General features: G+C 45.2%; 1 protein-coding gene across 1 annotated transcript in view; it reads right to left on the bottom strand.

The window, feature by feature from the left end:
- LOC306941716 (protein jagged-2-like) overlaps positions 1-21,836 on the bottom strand; it is a 66,154-nt gene that overhangs the window by 30,553 nt on the left and 13,765 nt on the right. Inside the window, 4 exon segments of the mRNA XM_079527339.1 lie at positions 219-279; positions 1,006-1,206; positions 1,209-1,259; positions 9,561-9,621. Coding sequence (XP_079383465.1) covers positions 219-279; positions 1,006-1,206; positions 1,209-1,259; positions 9,561-9,621 — 374 coding nt within the window.

Genomic DNA, 21,836 nt, shown 5'->3' with positions numbered 1-21,836 from the left:
GGTGTGTGTGTGTGTGTGTGTGTGTGTGTGTGTGTGTGTGTGTGTGTGTGTGTGTGTGTGTGTGTGTGTGTGTGTGTGTGTGTGTGTGTGCGTGCGTGCGTGCGTGCGTGTAAGTGTGTGAGTGTGCGGCATTAACATTTGACATGACTAGTACCAGGTTTTATGGTTATAATATGTAGGAGTATAGCAGCGAGAGAGAGAGAGGAGAGTCAACTCACTTGCACTCCGCTGGTAGATCACATCTCCCATGGACCAGGCTGCAGCCCTGCTTACAGATGGCTGAGAGAGAGAGAGAGAGAGAGAGGGAGAGAGAGAGTCAGTGGGTGTTATGAAGTGGGTTTTCACTGCAGATATTGCATAGACGGTAGACGCAGGTCAAAATATAATATCAGCTCATTTCTGACCCTATCTTTTTTTAACATCTATCATGACACAGGCTATGCACCATAGTAACGGGGAAAATGTGTTAGTTTTACTGTGTAGTAGTAGTCACATCATCATTAAATTCCCATTTCCCATGTTTCCTCAACAGACAAAACATCGTTTATTTTGTCGCAGTGCCACTTCAAACAGCAAACTGTGGCTAATGGCAAGTTGACGATGTCAATGGCAAGCAGCTCCGTTTGACTAAAGTAATGTATGAGCTGTGGTTGTGTGTTGGTAAAACACATTTTCTAAACCAATATTAAGCAAATGCTGTGCCACGCCACAATGGTGTGCCATGAGACAAGACCAGGGGAGCCTTGGGATCTGGTTGTAAATGCCAAGGCTCAAGACAAATGTCGTTCTGGTCAATCACTTTTGTCGTCTTCACTTTTCTGCCCTCGCTTTTTATCCTCAATATGTACTTTGCTCAGTCAATCAAATCATCGTGTTTGTGTTCACAAACAGACAAAGCTGGGCATAGGAGGGGCTAAAAAAAACACCTGACCCTCTCATTATGACCTACTTATGGGTCACGAGCGACCACAGTTTGAAGAACAGCTGTTTTGGTGCGCTTCTCACCGTTCTTGCAGTTGGGACCCGTCCATCCCTCCATGCAGCCCTGGTTGCCAAACTGATCGCAGACATAGTGGCCGAAGTAGTCGTCGCGCGGTCGGCACACCTTGTTGCACTTGCTGCCGTAGTAGTTCTCATCACAGCGCACGCGGATGCTGTACTCGAACCGGATGGAGGGGGTCTTGTACTGTCCCGTCTGACGCTCCTCCCTGGCGTGATCATCCCTCGGCGGATGCTGCGTCCTATCAGAAGGTCCTCGTCTGGACCAGACATAGGAGAGGAGACATCATAGAAATTAGGAAAATGTGTCATTTCACCGCGGTAGTAGGGTACGCGGTAAAAAGTTGGTTCCATTTGTACATTCTCAGAGTTAAAGGTGCTATAGACGTCATTCAGCCACTAAAAGTCACACTACCGTACAATACAGTCCACATCACAACACCTCGGTGGCACAAGGTTCCTTATCACCCCGAGTCATGTCTACAAGGCAACACTAATGCAGTTTGCAACACTGTAACGTGGCACCTGCCTTCAAGTGGGAGAAAAACCTTTCCCAACAAAAACAGATACAACATGGATGATAAAACAATCATTTTGGACCTGCCAAAATCACAATAATAATACATTTCGGGGATTATTATTATTATTATTTATTCTTTTCAACGTTTTAAATGTTCTGTGGCTGTATTATTTCCTTTGTATTATTCATCTACATTTGGGATACATATTATATTCATATGTATCCCAAATATAGCATAACATACAGAATACTTCAGCTCTGTGTGCAAATCATTGCTATGATCAACATCATGATCAATGAGCGCATTTGGTTTTGAGGATTGATTTGCCTCACCGCTTTCCATAACAATAGAATATGCCATTATGGTAATGCAAGGCACTAGACTGATCACTTATTGTTGTCGCTATAGCTTTAAGTTTTTTTTATTATCTAAAATATCCCCGACAGGGGGCGTGACCCACTGCTACCTGCTGGTCAGCGGAGAACAGACAAAACATAGAAAGAAGCATTGATGCGCTCTGAGATCAGAGGGAGGGGGTTCGGATAAAGGTCTGTTCTTCCAAGCAGCAACGAGGAGGAGAAAAAAAGAAAGGAAAGGAAAAAAAGCGGGCAGGAGCAAAAGGAAAACAAGCCAAACACAAACAGAGGGCGAAGGAGCCGGGGTCTGCAAGGCCTTGATAACCCTGAAACACTTTTTTCAGTTTTCCTGCTTTGTGAAACAGCCTTTTCTGGCTGGCTCGCTCTTCACCTCCCCTCCCCGCTTCTCTCAGGATATCCAGTCCCGACTCCTTCGGAGCCAGGGCGGAAATAATAAGAGACGGGGAACAGAGGAGGAAGGGCGACATAGGAAAGGGCCTTTAGCTTGTTCTCAAGGAACAGAAGCACCATGACCCAGCAGGCCGCCCGTCCACCAAGCAGGACAGCTGTGACACTGTCGGGCATGATGGCATGGGTGGTGGCATGGTGGCATGGGTGGTGGCATGATGGCATGGGTGGTGGCATGGTGGCACAGGGACAGGACAGCTGTGACACTGCCGGGGCATGATGGCATGGGTGGTGGCATGGTGGCATGGGTGGTGGCATGGTGGCACAGGGACAGGACTACTGCCGGGGCATGATGGCATGGGTGGTGGCATGGTGGCACAGGGACAGGACTACTGCCGGGGCATGATGGCATGGGTGGTGGCATGGTGGCACATGGTGGCACAGGGACAGGACAGGCCCAAAACACTGCCGGGGCATGATGGCATGGGTGGTGGCATGGTGGCACGGGGACAGGACAGGCCCAAAACACTGCCGGGGCATGATGGCATGGGTGGTGGCATGGTGGCACAGGGACAGGACAGGCCCAAAACCCACGCTTACAACCTCTTTTCCTAAGAGGGTTTCTGTTACACTTCACATTCTAAAGACCATCAGAAGACATGGTTTCCTGGCTTTACTTTGCTGTGCAACTGTACAGGCCTGGAAATACACAGTACAATCATGAGTATTCATTTGACTGAATACCGAGTTACAATTGATAAATTATCAGTGAAGATTTTACTGTGTACCTGAACGAATATAATGCATCGACTATGCATCTTCACACCTCTCATTCACCTTGTGGACGGATTGCAACCAGACTACCAGATTGCAACCCGGCAACTGTAGAGTGTTGTGTGTAGATTCCTGATCACAATATCAACTTCCAAATCTGTGTTAGTGGTAATAAAAGGGCATTGTTGAACCCATGGCATGTAAAGAATGCAAAACAGAAACATTAGGGAGGAAATAATCCCACATTGTCTCTGTATCGTTATTGCAAACCACTTGCAAAAATTGCTATATTAATGCAAGTTACTTACATCCTTTTGTTTGACTAGCATGAGTTGCCCAGCAGTAAACTAACTGGCATCACCTTTTTAAGAGCATCCATAAACCTTTACTACCAGGTAGCAATAGGTTGGAAATGTATTCTCACGCTGTCCTTATTTAGTCCATCTCTGAAAGTTTACACACCACCCCTCCCCACATACACACACCACCCCTCCCCACATACACACACCACCCCTCCCCACATACACACACCACCCCTCCCCACATACACAGTTACACACACCACCTGAACAGCAAAGCACTCACTCACTGCTGTTCATTTCCAGCAATTAGATATAAAAATATAGACCAATCATGTGCTCTCTCTCTCTCTCTCTCTCTCTCTCTCTCTCTCTCTCTCTCTCTCTCTCTCTCTCTCTCTCTCTCGCTGTGCTGAAGGAGGCTCTCAAAGAGAGCTGTTGTTACTAGGGAGAGCAGATGACAGAGGAGAAAGATAGAGAGAGGGGGGGGGGGCAAAATTGGCTTACATAAATCATCGAGGGGGCTTCAGATATTCAAGTATTTGACCAAGTCAAGAGTAATGTAATAGTCTACAATATGTGTTCCAAAAAAAGACTATTATAGCCCACATTTAAGTGCACTGTAATGTATTACTATTGCACTGTATTGCACTGAAGTTCCTGTTTCATCTGTTCAAGGAGCTCAGGTGCTTATGCTTGATTTATACGTTAGAGTACATAATCCGCCAGATCACAATACGCAACACGTTGTGAGCTTATAGACTGTCTATTTGCAGTGTTCTACACCTGCATACAACTACTGTAAGTAGAACTCTGTTACTTTGACTTTACATACTGCTGGTGATGGAACATCTGAATCAATCACAGATTTGACATTCCTCTGAGCGAGAGCGAGAACTAAACGCCTCAGTCTATGGCACGTTGATGAGAACAAACATTAAGCTACTTTTTCAAAATATAAAAAGACAGATGATTCACTTGATATATAACACTCTGCTACCGTCACATTTACACTGAGTGGTTGTCCGCTACAAATTCTGTTAGAAGACAATCCAGGCTGTTGCCACAACAGTGAACCTGCCATGATCGATGAACTGCTTGGCAGAGAGGTGCGCACAGCGCCTTTCAACCAACGGCACCTTCGTCCAGGTGCTTTCATAACGTGCCAGCCTTTTATGGGTGTGAGTCATTCTCTCCCTTTTATTATGAAAAGTAATATCATATAAAAAGTTATTTTGGTTTTGTGTTAAATAGCGATGCTGCATGCTTCCTCTTTTCAGACCGTTTCTTTTTTACAGGCCTGTTGGAAACCTGCTGTTTTGAGGCAACTGAAGAGTAACATCTGATTTGCATCGAGTCACGCACCAAACATAACCGATTTGCAAGCTTGCAATGCGGCACAACACGGCGCGTTGTGAGCGTGTAGATCGGCTATTTTTGGCACCGCCATGCAACTATGTATAAATCGGGGGTTCATGACTGAGATCAGTCAATCAGTTTTCTCCATTGCAGAAACGGAGATGTGAGGCAGAACAGCAGGTCTGCATTGATTTGTGACACATTTTTCTGTCATCGATCTGATTTCAGCATTAGGGGACACGCACTGGCATCACGCCCATCTCAACCACACATATTTCCAACCAGGCTTTTTTTCATTCTGTGTGCGTCTCACATGCTGTAGACCTGCTCAACTGTAACAGCCATGCTCACATCCCATTGGTTAACATTTAATCACATTAACCCTGGTGTCCCTCCCTATTTTTGGCATGTCATTATAGGAGACGGTATTCAAAATGTGAAAGTAGCAGATCTACAGATCGGCTGTTGCCCAAGTAGAAAATAGTGCAATACATAACGCTGCTCTCTATGTTTCCTTATGTTTTTAATGCATCATGTTATTTACAGTATGCCTCCACAGCAAGGCCACGTTTGCCATATGGGACCAGTAAAGATGTACAATTTCAACCACCTTCGTGAAGTGGATATCGGATATGTGATTGAGGTGAGAGCGGCCCTGCCCCTGTAGACATGCCACCTCCTCGCCGACGGCGAACAATAGCACTGGCCTCCTTTTTCTCTAGCAGTATTTCTGTTTTGTTTTTAAACACACAGGGGCTTCCTGAAGCACAAACAGCTCTGGACAGAGCCTCTTTTTCCAGGGGCTTCGCCAATCCGCTGCACAGGACTGATCCTACAAGGCCCTAAATGAGTATATGCTGTTACGTTCAACTTTCTAGCTGACACTCGCTTATTTTACACTTTCAGGGTTAAATTAACACTCAGGATTTTACTGTGTAGCAACAGTGGAATTAAATGAACTCGTATAATAGCCTCTGAACTTTGTGACTCTGTCTGTACATCTGTCTGTCTGTTCCATACAATATATCCATTCATCTACAGCCATCCATTTATCTATGTCATCAACTGGATCAAATGGACCCGTAAAGGAGAACTGAACAGCCAGGATCTTACAGTGTGTGTGTATATTTATATGTCAGACAGTCATAATGCATGTTCCATGATAATTAAGTGGCATTCGGTAGCCGCCCGTAGCTGACAGCTGGGCTGCGCTAATTAAGAGACAGAAAGGGAAAAAGATCTCTAAACCCAAATAGAAGCAGCACCGCCTAAATTAATGCCTTAACGAACCCATGTGCTCACAGGCTTAATATAGTTAGTGTCCCTAACTGTCTGACAGGCTAGGGGAGGGGGGGGGCAGAGAGACAGGAGGGGTGAGAGGGATGCACAGGATGAGGGAGAGAAACAGAGGGAGTGAAGAGACAGTGGAAGGTTAGAGGGAAAGGGGAAGATAGGTGAAGAAAGAGGGCATAGGAGGAGAGAAAGAGGGAGCTGGGTTGTGGAAAAAAGGAAGGGAATAAGACATGGATGAGAGTGAGGGACTGAGGGAGGGATGAGAGTGAGGGAGGGAGGAGAGGTGTAAGAGAGGGAGGCGTGAGGAAGAGAGCCTGAAATGAGAAAAAAGAGATGGAAAGCATGGGGGAGACAGGAGAGGGGCAAAGGAGGGAGAGAGAGAGAGACAGAGATGAGAGTGAATAGAACTAGAAAACGTGGAGGAATGGAGAGAAAGAGGGGACAGAGAGACACACACACACACACACACACACACACACACACACACACACACACACAGCTCTTGCATCCATGCAACAAAATCCGCACAAATGGAACCGATGGGCCGGTGATTATTTCCACCCTGAGAGTTAAAATAATGCACTCTGGATTTGACTAGGAGTCAGTCTACTGTGTGGGTCTGGGCCTACTACAGCCCAGCAGGGATGTGACCCTACCACCCATGAACCCCTGCAGTACAGCAGGAAACGCTAGCTGTTACAACAACGCTGCGTTTGGAGGATTAGTGAGAATGAGTGACACGGACACAGTGTGTGTGTTCACAGGTCAGTGGCTGACACAGAGCCACTGCTATCAGATACAACCACTAAACCCAACCCCAAGCTGGCCTCCACCCAACTACATGTTGCACACACTGCACAGACTACACAGCAGCACTGCGTCCCACACGCATTGTTTCATGATTTCATCACCGTTTCTGGGATTTCCCCCTACCAATAGAGAGAGAGGGAGGGAGGGGGGGGGGGGTGAACCAAGAGAAGGACAGGTAGACTTAGACTGACAGACAGACAGAAATAGGTAGAAAGCCAGTGAGAGAGGAAGGGTGATTCTGTAGAAAATGTGCCGAAAATGTAAATTTAATTTTCGGTGCAAGTCAAAGCAAGGTATACACTCAAAAGGCAAAACGTGGAGAGGAAAGTTAAATGAACATCAACTAGCCCATGGGATTGACACGCACCGCTCCCTTGGTCACACAGTCAGCCTGTCAGCCAGCCAGCCATTCAGTCATCCAGCCAGACCCTCAGACACTCAGACAGTCTCTGAGTCAGTCAGCCAGCAAGCCAGTCATCCAGCTATTCAGTCAGTGAGCCAGCCAGCCAGTCATTTATTCAGTCAGCCATCGAGGCAGTCAGTCAGTCAGTCAGTCAGTCCATAAGTTGTTAAAAGTCAGCAGTCATTCAGTTAACTGTGCAGTTATCTAGCTAGCTTAATTCACCCAGGCGCCTAGCCTCACCCACAGATCAGCACTTAGCTCCAAATTAAAAGGCACTCGACTTTCAAACAAGCAAACACCTAGCAAGGAGAGGTCCCACTTCGTCTCATCACACACAGATTACATTCCTCAATTAACCTTTACTTCCTCCCGGCAGCACTTTGGGGAAGAACAGTGCGGCGAACAGAGGCCCTGCGATGAGGGGAGCGTGTACAAACAGGATACAGCTGTGTACCAAGCATCTCGGTGTGCAGCGTGGAGGCAGGCAGGCAGGCAAGCCAAGAACTAATCCATGGCTCTCTTACTCCTCCTCTCCTATGATCCCTCTGGGGATAATTAGTCACTTTTCATTAAAGCCGTTCTCATGAATAGAGTGGGAATCGAGTGTACCTGGCTCGTCGATGGAGGGAGGGAGGAGCCAAGACCAAAGGTTGGTTTACTTTTCCCATCCCTGCAGAATGGCACTGGATGGATTTCACAACACACTAATAAATCAATTATTAATCATATTGATCAATATCTATCTATAAATGCACCACGTCTCCGTGTGTACGTACATGTGTACGTACGTCTGTAATCCACGTAACTCGAAAACCGCACTCCCCACCGACTTCAAATTCGACACACGCGTTCCACACCCCCACAGGGAGTGCAGTGCCCGGTGTCGAGTCCGTCGGGTAGTCGCTTGTCCAGAACCAGCACAAAAGCCTCTGCCCGGGCTCTGGACCTGATCAGCCCTATCTCCATATATGGAGCTGGCCTATTCTGACCTCAAAATGATTGTTGTCACATCACAATGGACTGGGACCTACAGTGTACTGGCAGGGACTTCATCTGGTGCCTGTCCCCCTGCAGTCCCCTGTCTCACTGCAGTCCCCTGTCTCCCTGCAGTCCCCTGTCTCACTACAGTACACTGTCTCACTGCAGTCCCCTGTCTCCCTGCAGTCCCCTGTCTCACTACAGTCCACTGTCTCACTGCAGTCCCCTGTCTCACTGCAGTGCACTGTCTCACTGCAGTCCACTGTCTCACTGATCAGTCAAAACATTGACTAATCTGAGTTAATCACTCAGATGGTTTACTTTAGCTTATACACTTTCAATTTGGTGTCCCTATTTTGTCCATTTCATTATAATAAGCATTAATCCTTTTTAAACACTACAGTTTTAGCAAATAAATGTTTACGTTACACCATCATCATAACGTATAAAATAGGGCTAAAGTGGTTCAAATTAGTCTTTGAGCAAGACATGGGTTTGACAGCAGCTCAGTGACTAACAGTAGAGGACAGGTCTATGCGTACAGTGTGTCTCAGGTGTAAATTTGTGTTGAGCAATCCTCCACTACAGAAATACAGGTAAATAAGAACTGTAAACGGTTTAAGATTAGGGAATCCTGGCAAGCTTAACCATAAACACCCAGCATACCAGCCCTGTTTTCAGCTTGACTTCCATGGAATTCCATGGTGGTTCGGCACTTTCACCCGTCATTCACCCTTACTTTGGAATGGAATATTTGGCTCCAGGGTTGAGCATTGCCCAGGCAATGTCTCTCTGAAGCCCATAACATACATTTAGAGGTGTGTAGGGGGTGGGGGGGGGGGGAGTGGAGAGAGACAGGAAACAGGAGTGGAATTGGGGGACTTGCTGTCAGGCATTATGAGCATTGTGCTACAGTATATGTCCTAACCACTCGGTCCTACAAAAACAACATGTTGCATTGTGATTGGTCATTTAAAAAATCACACCCGTGTGAACTGAGTGGTGTAAGGTCTTATATAGACTGCTCAGCTGTGGTCTGACGTAATGTCTGACGTAATGAAATCACACCCGTGTGAACTGGGTGACCATAGCAACCGTGCTCATTTTTTGAGCACAGACAGACAGACACGTAAACTAACAAAGCCAGTTGTAGGAGTGGTTTACACCACTCAAAAAAACATATGTATGCCAGACAGAAGGTGTTTAATAAAATAAAGGTTTTTCTAATTCATTAGAATAGAAATGGACTGTGCAATAATCTATGGGATCTGTCGGGCTCTAGTAACATTCCACTGGTTCCTGCCCAGCTGGACAGGTGAGTGTACTGTACACAAAGCAGAGAGCGATGGAGTGGACTTACCGTTGGTGTTGTGAGTGCTGTTGTCCCAATCCCATGCTTCTACTATCAGTGTGTACTCCCGCTGGAAAAGAGAGACAAGACAACAGAGGTTATCACGGTTCACAGACCCTTCACGCTCATAAAGACAAACACGCATAAAACAGACACACGTGCACGCACAGTGAGATGCGCAGTATTGCTGTGCACTTACATAATACGGTATAGACAGTAGGCCTGTCACGATTACACATTTAAAGTTGCCGATTAATTGTCACACAAATAATTGCAATTAACGATTATTTTTTTTTTGTTTTTTTCTTTCCAAAAGATTGCGATTAGGCGATTATGTCATATGGCCTAACAGACACAGACAGATCTTGAATTATAAAAATCACTTTATTAAACCTGCCTCTGAAATCACACACACACGGGCGCACGCACAACGTCCTCGTGAACATTAGTCTACACAGACCCCAGACCCTTCAACACACAGCATTTCACCTGCTCTTCTGAATGGTCAGCTTTGCCGCACATGTCAAGTCACACTAATACAAAGTGACACACAGACATAGAAACCTAGCTATGCCACCCTGCACGCACGCACGCACGCACGCACACACAAAGACACAAACACACACGCACAAAGACACAAACACACACATGCTCTCACACCCACACAGACACACAGGTGCACCACACACAGAACTCACACTCACATACATAAACTGTGTTGTTAACTTGTTTCTTTGCCACAGATACTTAGGTATGCCCTTGTGGACTTTTAGTCACTCTCTTATATACAGTAGTGACACACACTACAAAAACAGAAACCCAGATATGCTCTCGCACACGTCTCTCACACACATATTTTTGCATAAAGGTGAGAGAGACGGTGGGAACGTAGCTCTGGTTCTCACAGCGCTGTCATTGATTAGCCACTATCTCCCTCGGGCTAGTTAACAAGTGCAACCACCAAACAGTTGGGAAACAAGGCTAGGCCGCCCTACTATTGGCTGGGTCCCCGGCTGTGTGAGACTCACTGTTGTAATAGTGTGCATCATCTCTGTTGAGTGGAAACCTTGTACAAAAACTGTTACTTTTCTACAAATAGCTACAAATAGCAGATCGACAAGCTCAAAAACAAAAATTGAGTAGGGCATTCATTTACGGAAAGAAAAAAACCCACAAAAAGTTCCAATATTGAGTTAAGAGGTTTGTGGCCGACAGCAACAATACGTTGGTGTGGTGTATGTGGGTATGCTATAACGTTTACAGGTAACCCAGCAAATCAACAAACTATGCACATCAGAGCCCTCTGGGCAGTACAGTAAGTACCGCTCCGTTCCGGCCCCGAGAATACTCCCATTCCCTTTCAGCGGGTTTTGAGATGTCGCACGGTTTGGTTGGCTTTAGGCGTGCAACAATTAATCAAACTAATCGTTTTCATTCATTCATTATAAAATAATAATTGATTTGTATATAAACGATGTTGGGGAAAACAACTACAATTTCAGAATGTTTAACCACTTTCCCATGAGAAATATTCAATATTGGATCAAAATTGTTCACGGGATAATTTATGATCAATGAACAGTGTAATAGTGTGTAAATATTGAAGACTAGGCCTAACTCCCAGCATGTCTGTAAGCTGTGTCCTACATTCCAGAGGAGCCTTCACTGTCCCACAGCAACAAACTAAACTGTGGATTGATTCAGCTGCAACCTATTTAATCGCCTCTTCTTCTTCTTCTTCTTCTTCTTCTTCCTCTTATTTTATTATTATTTTTCCCGCGGGCATCAGCAAAACAAACCGAGATGAAGCTTGCTGCACGGGGCCGTCCAAACAGCTGTGAGTTCCCATGACCCGAGACTGACTCTCACTATGACTGACTGAGGGCTGCTGGGAAGAAGAAAAAAAGAAAAAGATTACAGGGAAAGGCTGTAAATGCTGCTGGTCTGAGGTGGCTGTGTATTGAAACAAACAGGGACCTGTTAGACTGAGTCAGGAACATAAAGGTCTGTTTTGAGGTTATTTTAAAGACGCTGTCGGCCGGGCAAAATGTTTTTTTTTTGTATTGCCCTAGTTTATACATGACGATGTCACAGTTGCGTCTATTTTTGAAAACGTTTGCCTATAATGGCATGTCCAAAATAGGGATGTGACTTTGGACGGGGTTACGTCTGTCTGTGGGTTTTATCAACATTTACCCAATGAAAAGTAACAAAAAGAGCTTGTGACTAAATAATAACTACATTGGATCCACTGGATCTGGACATACAAGGTTTCTGCCCAACAGGACACGATGGACGGCCAGAATGTCTTGTTTGTTGTTTGTTAGACGATGTCCAGTGGAGAGCGAGTTGAAGCTGAACCCACAACAGTGTAAACCCAATCTATGTACGATAGTCCATAACACTTTAATTGCCCGGAACTATTTAATCCATTACATTCATGCGCCCAGTCGATTTATAAACACGGACGCCTTTTCCGGACGGACCGGCCGGAAGTTCATGATGTTGTGTAGCAGCTAACAATAGCCACAGCACTTTAGAATCGATCGACAACAACGGGAGACAAGAATAAATCTATCGAGACTAGCGACTGGACCGCGGAGCGCCGTCTAACACAGGATCTTTTTTCAGAAAAAGACGGGATGATTTAGATCGCGATTTATGAACGTTTTAAGATTTTCATTTTCATCAGCTAAACAGAGGAGGGAGTTTTTTGATGACGTCTCAGTCTTGCGCGTCACCGAGGAGAGCCCAGCAGGCGCGCCTGGGCTATACAGCCAGGCGATCTGTTCTCGTATCAATAAACTTCGTTACTAATAGAAAGGACAAAGAACTTCGTCTTGGGCGATTAATCTGTTAACACTCATTAAGACCTGAGACCAAATTCAACAAATGTCTTCTAAATCATGACAGTTTTCTGAAAAACCTATGTTTCTGTATCAGTGGTTCTCAAACTATTTCATGTCAAGGACCACAAAAATGATATGTAATTGGCTGCCGACCCCCATCTTAAAATATGTTGTTCCAGGGACCCCCCTGAAGCAAAGATTTGAGTTAAAAACGTTTACTGGGAAAGAATATGTGTTCAAAGACTTGCACACATTTTCACGATTTTCCAAAAATAGCAGATCTACAAGCTCATATGAGCTTGCAGATCTGCTATTGTTCTTCTCTTTTTATGTTTTATTTTATTTGGAAAAAGCAGTGCCGTATAGAATGCATATTTCTTAAACGTAGAAAAAGTCATTGGTGCAATTCCCAGGTTTTTAGTTTTTTGCCCCCTTTTCCCTCCCTCCCCCTTCGTCCCCCGGTCCCATGTCATCCCCCCTCCAAGTGACTCCATCTCCAATGTCTCTGTATAGTCCTCACTTTCTTCAGATGGATTACGTCATTATGGCATCAAGACAACAGGGGCAACAGGGCAACATTACTTACAGAATGAACACTTCAGAGGGAGAAAAAGAAAAAAGAGGGTTCAGGAAAAAAAAAGAAAAGACAATGACAAAAACCAAGAAACGAAAGTATTTACAGTATTGCTGAGGGGAACAAAAACAAAACAGCTTTGGACTTCGACCATGGGAGGAGGAAGGGTGTCTTAAACATTTTTTACAAAGATCATAAAGCAGGCATTAGGACCAGTGAGATCACACAAAGTCTGCTGTCAGTGGGACAATAAGTACTATCCAGTTGTTCCAAATTTGGTAGAATTTGGCTAGTCTAGGTTCTTAGGATGTAGTATGTTAATTTTTCCATTTTGAAAATATCCAGGACTATCCCGTGCCAATCATCCATTGTGGGTGTGATTGGGGTTAGCCATCTTCTTGTAATTTACTTTTTGCTGGCTGCCAGGAGCATCTGCAGTAGCTTTGTGTCTCTCGTCTGGTTCAGACATTCAATGTGGCCCAGGTACAAGGTTGTGAAATTAAAAGTTATTGGAGTATTAAATACTGAACACAGTGATTTGTGAAAATTGTTCCAAAATACCTTCAACTTGGGGCACCCCCAGAAAATGTGTAAGTGGTTGGCTTTCTTTGCCCCACACTGCCTCCAGCACAACCTATCATCACCTTTGTGTTTTTCCTGATACGGGGTCTTAAAATATCTAATAATATTTTGCTCTCTCCAGTCCATAGAACAGGTTGAGGTAGACTGGAAGATCTGCTATTTTTCAATAGCTAAAGTATAACATAATGCTTAAAACACCAAAAGGGGTTCCTCGTACTGAATGGGTTAAAGTACAGCCCCAGCGACCATAGTTTTCTTTTTATATGCATCAATGTAAAGATGAACCCTTTCACCTCACACCTCAAATGAAAAATGTAATCTCACAGTAGTATTTGGCATGCAGCCGAACTACGACTGCCGACATGAAGAGACAAACCACAACTACTTCAAGACTCACTCACTATAACTTTATAGTCATAAAAGTTATCGCACTACTAATATTCAAACTATGCAAACAATTAGACTCACACACACTTGATGCCGCCGCCGTCAACATGATTGATAAGCTGGTGGCATCAACATAGAAAATACAGAATTTATTTTCACTTTCATTAATTCAGAGACAAGAACACCCTAAAGGGCCGTGCAAACGGGGAGCGAGGAACGCACACATTGTTGCCTGGATCACGACAGGTCTGCTACAGGTCTGCTCAAGAGGGGCGCGACAGGCCCAGGCGGTGGCGTAACCGTCTGGGCACCCGACTGGTAATCCAGTCGCAGTGTGCCGCGGGTTCGACTCCCGAGCCCGACACGGCCTTTACTGCATGTCTTCCCCCATCTCTCTCCCGTTTCCTGTCAGCCTACTGTCTATCCCTTCAAAAACCAATAAAAAAGGCGTAAGCCGCAAAAAAACATCTTTAAAAAAAAAAGAGGGGCGCGACAACGCAAGCGTAAAAAAAACGCAACAAATTCACGGGACCGCGCTCACGTAAATACGCTTGCGTTGTCGCACCGCGACTTCTCCGAGCAAAAACACATTGAAAACTAGAAAAAGTGCCCTTCTGGGCACAGGTCTCCACCAGGAGGATAGGAGTGTGTGAGATGTTTGGCAAAATGTTTAGGAGTAATATAAACATGTTTTTTTGTTCGTTTGTTTTTTGCAACAATTTTCTTCATTTTGTTGAGGAAATGCAGAGCCAGATCACTCATCGAATCTCTGAGGATAGAATTCTGGATGAGCAGGACATGTGCAGCATTTTGAACGAAACGGGCCACTCCTGAAAACTTTAGAAGGCAATGTTAGCCAATCAGTGTAGAATCTGATAAATCCAACAGACTCGTCTTGATCACATGACTACAGAGATCATGTGTACCGATTTGCGTGAGATTTGGATGAAATCTGTGCGACTAACATAAGCAATGTGTTTAGCAGAAATGGGCCTCATGGTGGCGCTATAACCGGCAGATGTGGAGGGATGCAGGGACAATGTTTTTCCATGGCCTCTAGGGAGTGCGCATACATAAGTTGTATACAGATTGATGAAGTTATAGCTAAAAACAGGAATTGGCCTGTTATAGCGCCACCATGAGGCTGATTTGGAAAAGAATGAGTGGCATGTCGTCCTTGGCCTAGTGGAAATGTGTGTGTATAATTTCACGGAAATTGCACACTGTGTTTGTGATTTGTGGCATTTTGTTCGAAACGGACCAATCATGTGAGCTTTGGAAGCCAGTATTAGCCAATCAGGATGGAAGATGGGAAATTGTGCAGATCTGTGTTGATCACATGACTATGGCGATAGTGTATACCGAATTGTGTGATGTATGGATAAAATGTGTACGAGTAATCTACAGAAATGTGTTTTGCCTAAATCGGCCTCATGGTGGCGCTATAACAGGCCGTTGAGGAATATTTGGGGCAGAGGTTCGTCGTTGGCATCCATGGAGTGTGTGTGCAAAGTTTGGCATGGATCGGGCCAACGGTACCGGAGATTAGCTGATAACGGACGGACGGAAGGACGGACGGACGGAAGGAAGGACACACGGACGGACGGACGGAGTGCAAAACATACTCTCTCCCCATGCCTTCGGCCTGGTGGAGACAATGATCTATAGGCGCGTTTTATCGCTCCCCGTTTGCAAGGCCCTTTAGGCTGAGATCTCATGCACTATCTATAGAAAGATATCGTTGATTCGTTACCTTTACATGTAACTGTTTATTCCCAGAACTTTAGTGTGTGTGTGTGTGTGTGCGCACGCGTGCGTGCGTGCGTGCATGCGTGCACCACAACAACCACCATCAATATCAGTTGCAACTTCCACTGTACCTGCTTTTCATTTCACATTTTACAACTTCCCATGGGGATCAATCAATTGATCTTTCTCTCTTGCCCGTGCTTTCACGTGAGTGCTATTGACCATATGCAGACCGCATCCATCCTGCCAGCAAGGTGCTAACTAGGTGCAACTTCATTGACATCCAAACTGAAAGGTCCCATCTAATTGTATTAAACAACGTCAAACTCACCAACATTGCAGCTGTACGAAAAGCTTGAATTATCTATCCTCTTTCTATAATTCTATAATAAAATAGTTTGTTTCATAAAAATCCACTGTAGACAATAGACATGTTATGAGCTACTTCCTGTCAAGAGATTCCTTGCAGGTGATTTGGAGTGTTGGAGTTTGGAAGTGCTTGTTGAAGACCACCTGTTTTGAATTTGCACATAATGCAGGAGGCAGCAGGAGGTTGCTTTACTGATAACGAGCACTTCCAAACTCTGACACAAAGGGAAAAAAACTGCACAGACTTCTTGACAGGAAGTAGCTCATAACATTTCTACGGTGGATTTTTATGAAACAAAAACTGTATAGATTGAAAGAGGATAATTCAAGCTTTCCGTACAGCTGCAATGTTGGTGAGTTTGACGTTGTTTAATACAATTAGATAGGACTTTTCTGTTTGGATGAATGGGCTGTCAATGGGAAGCTGCACCTAGTTAGCACCTTGCTGGTAAGATGGATGCGGTCTGCATATGGTCAATAGAGCATCGCGGTCCCACCCCCTTTCAGAACGACGAGGGCACCGGAAGAGAATTTCCCATTCTTTTTTCCATAGACGTTTCAGAAAGTATTTATTTAAAGACCTTTAAGCCTCGGACAAAGCCAACTCGGCTCCTGACATATCATGACAATAAACACATTTTTGTGAGCCTAACAAATAAGTAGAAAGAAGAAAGAAAGGGCAGGGTACAACACTTGTTGTGTGTTAATTGTTATGATATGTCAGGAGCCGAGCTGGCTTTGTCCGAGGCTTAAAGGTCTTTAAACAAATACATTCTGAAACGTCTATGGAAAAATGAATGGGAAATTCTCTTCCGGTGCCCTCGTCGTTCTGAAAGTGGGCGGGACTACGACGCTCTATAATAAATAATGGTTATTGTATTATTGTTATTAGTTCCCATGACCCGGGATTGACTTGACCCTCCGTCTGGTGGTCTTTAGCAAGGGAGATGACAACGTTCTGGGGACAGAGATGAAAGAGCAAGGGACAACAAGGCCCGAGGTCTGTATTTACCTCTGACACAAACACTCTGACCTTAGCAACTAATTAAACAGACAAACCACTTCAACAAGCTGACACGGCGCAAACATCATGTAGGGACGGCGAAGTGCGCAAAATGACAGGGCGCATCCCCTCTCCCACCCTCTCCCACCCACCCTGCACCCATCCCCTCTCCCACAGTCCACACATCCCTGTCCCTTTATCTTGCATTCTATCTGGTCTATGGTTCTGACCCATGTAATATTGGTTTCTTGTTAATGAACACGTTCCAGTCAGTTGCTATGGAAACCTGAAGAGTGACAGGACGGGACATGGACAGCCGTGTCGCTAACACTAACGCAAGTAGACACAGGCTCTTAGTATGTCCTGCAAAGCAAGCCACAGACGCTGTTAAATCCCAAGTGTTGCTTCAACTCTGAGAATGTACCTTACGGGGGTCCATTCGGTTTAATTTGTACATCTTCAGAGTTACAGATTATTACATTACACAGAACCGACAGATGAGACCAACATAGAAGTTGATTCCAACTTTCCAATTTTTTTTGGCTGTAACCTCAAAGATAAATTCTCTAGAAAGCTACAACGATTTTTTTTTTACACTCTTTATCACCTGTCAGAGGCTAAGAGGAATGGTCTAGTGGGCTAAATACTAGGTTCTGATGACAGATTTACTGCATATGATATATCCTTTGGTTGGCCTTTATATAATGTTCAACATGAATGGTGTGTGAAGCAAGGCTTGTGTGTGACAACAGGCATGAAGGGATACGTCTACAACAGCTGTCTGGCTCTCTATAAAGCAGCGCTTTTCAGACATTTTTGTGCCCAAGGCACACATCTGGGGCAAGTCAAAATCTGAAATCACACCTGTATTCATAGTGAAAACAGCAGACCTACAAGCTCACACAATGCATTGTGAGCATGTAGATCAGATCTTTTAGCTACTTTGAAAATGATTGTGTGTGTGTGTGTGTGGGGGGGGGGGGGGGGGGGGGGGGGGGGGGTGTTGCCTCTGTATTGGGTTATGAGTGCACACAAAATACTGACACTGAAATTATTATAATTAAATAACAAAATCCCAAAGCACACCTGGACGGGGCATATTGGGCACATCATTTAGGAACCCCCACATAGAGTACTACACTAGGGGCGGCAGTGGCTCAGGGGTAGAGTGACCGGATGGAAATCGAAAGGTTCTCAGTTCGAACCCGGGCTCCCCCAGAGTTAGTGTCGAAGTGTCCTTGAGCAAGACACTGAACCCCTAATTGCTCCCAATGTGCAGGTTGGTGCCTTGCATGGTAAAGCGCCTTGGATAAAGGAACCATTTACCATTTACTACTGATACAGGATCAAGGGCTACAGCAAACACACAATAAAAAGACCATGGCTAACTGTACAACTAGAACAAATAGTCCAATGTTTCCACAATTTACCGTGAAAACACTGCAAGAAAGCACTGCCTGGAGGCAGCTTTTCCCCGAAGCCAAAAACAAATCAGTGGGTTAGCAGTAGCACTGTACTTTTCCTTCCCAAACTGTAAGTACACATTACTACATGGTCAGGACTCCCAGGGTCGGATGTCACTGTGGCGTTGCATAGTGAAGCGATGACATCACGATGCCGGCCGCCCCCAGGAGGACGCTTTGGGGTAGAATACTGGCGTCGTGACCGTTGGCTAAAACCTGATTCATACTAGAAATAGCCAATCTACAAGCTTGCGGCGTGTCGCAAGAAGTGCAACATGCTGCAAGCTTGTAGATCGGCTATTTTCGGTGAACGATAGTCCATTTCGCCACAAGCCTATAGTTGTATTACAACCATCGCACATTATTAGAACATGGAACATTACTCCTCACACTACAGGGACTTGCAAAATGCTAGGACAGTATAATTAGCGGCAGAATTTATTGTGTGTAATCATATATAGTCGCAATTTAGTTAGCAATTAATGATCATTTGCCGGTTTGGCCCATAGTAAATCATTGCGCTGGATTCAGACGAACCCCACTTCTTGTTGGGAATCATCAACATGTTGATACAAGATGCTTAGCCATAATCACAAGGTAGGACATCACAAAAACTGTAATTTTCCAGTCAAATATTATCAGCCGCTTCTCCACAAGAGGACCCAGTTCTTGTACAACAGTGCACAATAAAATCCTCTGTGTTTAATGCTGAGTGGACTCTCCGTGGCATTTAACCACTTCAACCTGGCCTCCCTAGTATTTGCCTCATAAATTGCCGCAAAAGTACCCCCCCTCCAAGTTCCCAACATGTCACATTGTAGATTGGCTTGAGTGGTTAATGTGAATGAAAATCCAAGTCCATGTAGGATGACATCACTGCCTGAGAAGAAGACATGCACGCACACATTTCCGCCCCCCTCCCCAGCACCCCCCCCCCCCCCTCCCTCCCTCCCGACACGCACGCACGCACGCACGCACGCACGCACGCACGCACGCACGCACGCACGCACGCACGCACGCACGCACGCACGCACGCACGCACGCACGCACGCACGCACGCACGCACGCACGCACACACACACACACACACACACACACACACACACACACACACACACACACACACACACACACACACACACTTACAATTCCCTCTTTCTCTTAGTCACACACACACTCTTTCAAATACACACTCAACTGTTTATCGCACATGGAAACACACACACACACATGCGTGCGCGCACACACATTCACAAACACACATTGTGGGCTGACAAAGCCACGAGACCCGTGTTAAGATGACTTTATAAGCCCCTCCCATCCGTGAACAATGGTAAGGCACTGATTAATGAGGCCAGTGATTTAATAACTGATAATAATTCATCATAATCAATCTCACCCTATTTATCAATGTGAAGCCTCAACCACCATGACATGACTGTGTGTGCGTGCGTGCGTGCGTGCGTGCGTGCGTGCGTGCGTGTGTGCGTGTGTGTGTGCGCGCATGTGCATGCTTAAAAGAGATATAAGGTGTACGTATATTATGCTTGTGTCTGTTCATGTGTCTATATATATTTACGTATGTGCGCGTGTGCGTGCGTGACTGCGTCTTTGAAGAACAGTGGCTTGGAGAGCTGCGACCCCCTGCTGCCTGTAGTGTGACCTTACAGATGAAGAGCCCAGCGCTGGGTCGGAGACACCCGACACCTTCCAACCAATTTACAAGAGCCCAGGGGATTTAACTTTTTCATTAGCTCAGGAGAAACCAGCCCCCTCCTCACTGGCCTCACCTGTTCAATGAATAAATTACCCCCCCCCCCATCAGGCTGGCAGGCAAGTGCAGAGAACAACACACACGTGCACGTATAAAAGTGGATTGGATGTGAATGTACATAGAAAATGAACAGGATATTCAATTAGTGGACTCTGACTCACTGAAAGTTGCTTTGTGTTTTGAGGCTGAACTGAGAATTCTTAACCACTTACAGTAGGTCCTATATAATTTGTTCCACTCATACGTACAAATAACAAAAAAATATACAATACAAAAATTGTAAAAAGTAGTTGATTTACAGTTGATCTCACAACTCTTTTCTTCTTTTTTTGTATTTTGTAAAATGAAAGTGGCTAAGTTAATTGGTAATAAAGTTACTGATGTAGAAATACTATTAGGCCCTTCGTGAATCGTTTAGGTTTTTCTCCTCTTCTTTCTCTATGGAGCAGCGTCAAACTTGATACAGGACCCGATGACGCTATGTGTTTGGATCTTGGCTCTCCTGTTTCTGGCTTTCAGGAAACAATTGTTCATGTTCACTTCAAACTTGGACTCGACTGTCGCCCTGACCTTCAAAATAACATTGAACACACAATAACACACAATTACAAATTAGGAATTGTACAGGAAGTCAATAAATAAGCACAGCTCCCCCTGTGTTGAACGTGTGATTCTTCCAGCCACAGATGGGATAAAAACAGAACCTCTCGCTTTTTTAATTGAATATTCACTGTAACCAGAGTAGGGGGGGGGGTGTCTGAGACCCAATTAACAACTTTTGCAGAGTTGCGATCGGAGGGGAAGAAGAAAAAAAGGCAGAGACAACAACACCTGTCATGTCACACCTGTTAAGTCTCCTGACATGAATAAAACATGCACCTCCCAGGGGAGACATGTGCGACGGCGGCTAATTTAGCACGTTATTAACAGCAAAAGCACTCCCTCCATCCTCCTCCTCCTCCTCTTCCTCCTTCCCATTCATCCTCCCTCCTCTCTGCCTCCTTTCCTCCTCTCCCAGTTCCTCACCTTCCCTCCTGATAAGAGCCTTGCTGCACCGCTCCCTCGCTCTCTCTCCTCGCCAACCCACAGGGCCGTCTCAGACGGCAAATCTAATCTAAGCGAATCTAATCAGGGCTTCTCAAAAAAAAAAACGTCTTCTTTTTTTTCTTTTTTTTTACTGTGCCAAAGAAGACGAAGGGAGGGAAAAAATGGGTGAAATGACCCAATTCACTTTTCCACACCCAAACCCGTGAAAATCTATTTCTGTCATGGTGGCGTGTTATAATGGTTATAATGGTTCTTTCAGCAGGCCAGAGACAGGAGGGGGGGGGATGAATTCTGCCCTTTATTGTGAATTGATGATGTGGTGTTTTCCATGATGAGAGCACTGGCACGACATGTCGCTTTCAAATCCTTTGCGGCTCCGGTTCACTTCTGTCCTCTGAGGCGTCATTTTAAAAGGGCCGACGAAAAGAAAAGAAGATGACCCTTCTTTGACTCGTTAAGCAATGTTTCTCATTGCCGTGCAGTCTGAG

Source organism: Electrona antarctica (assembly GCF_951216825.1).
Source record: "Electrona antarctica genome assembly, chromosome: 18".
NCBI classification, from domain to species: Eukaryota; Metazoa; Chordata; class Actinopteri; order Myctophiformes; family Myctophidae; genus Electrona; species Electrona antarctica.
The sequence above is the reverse complement of the archived record's forward strand: the minus strand, read 5'-3'. Positions and strand labels throughout refer to the sequence as shown.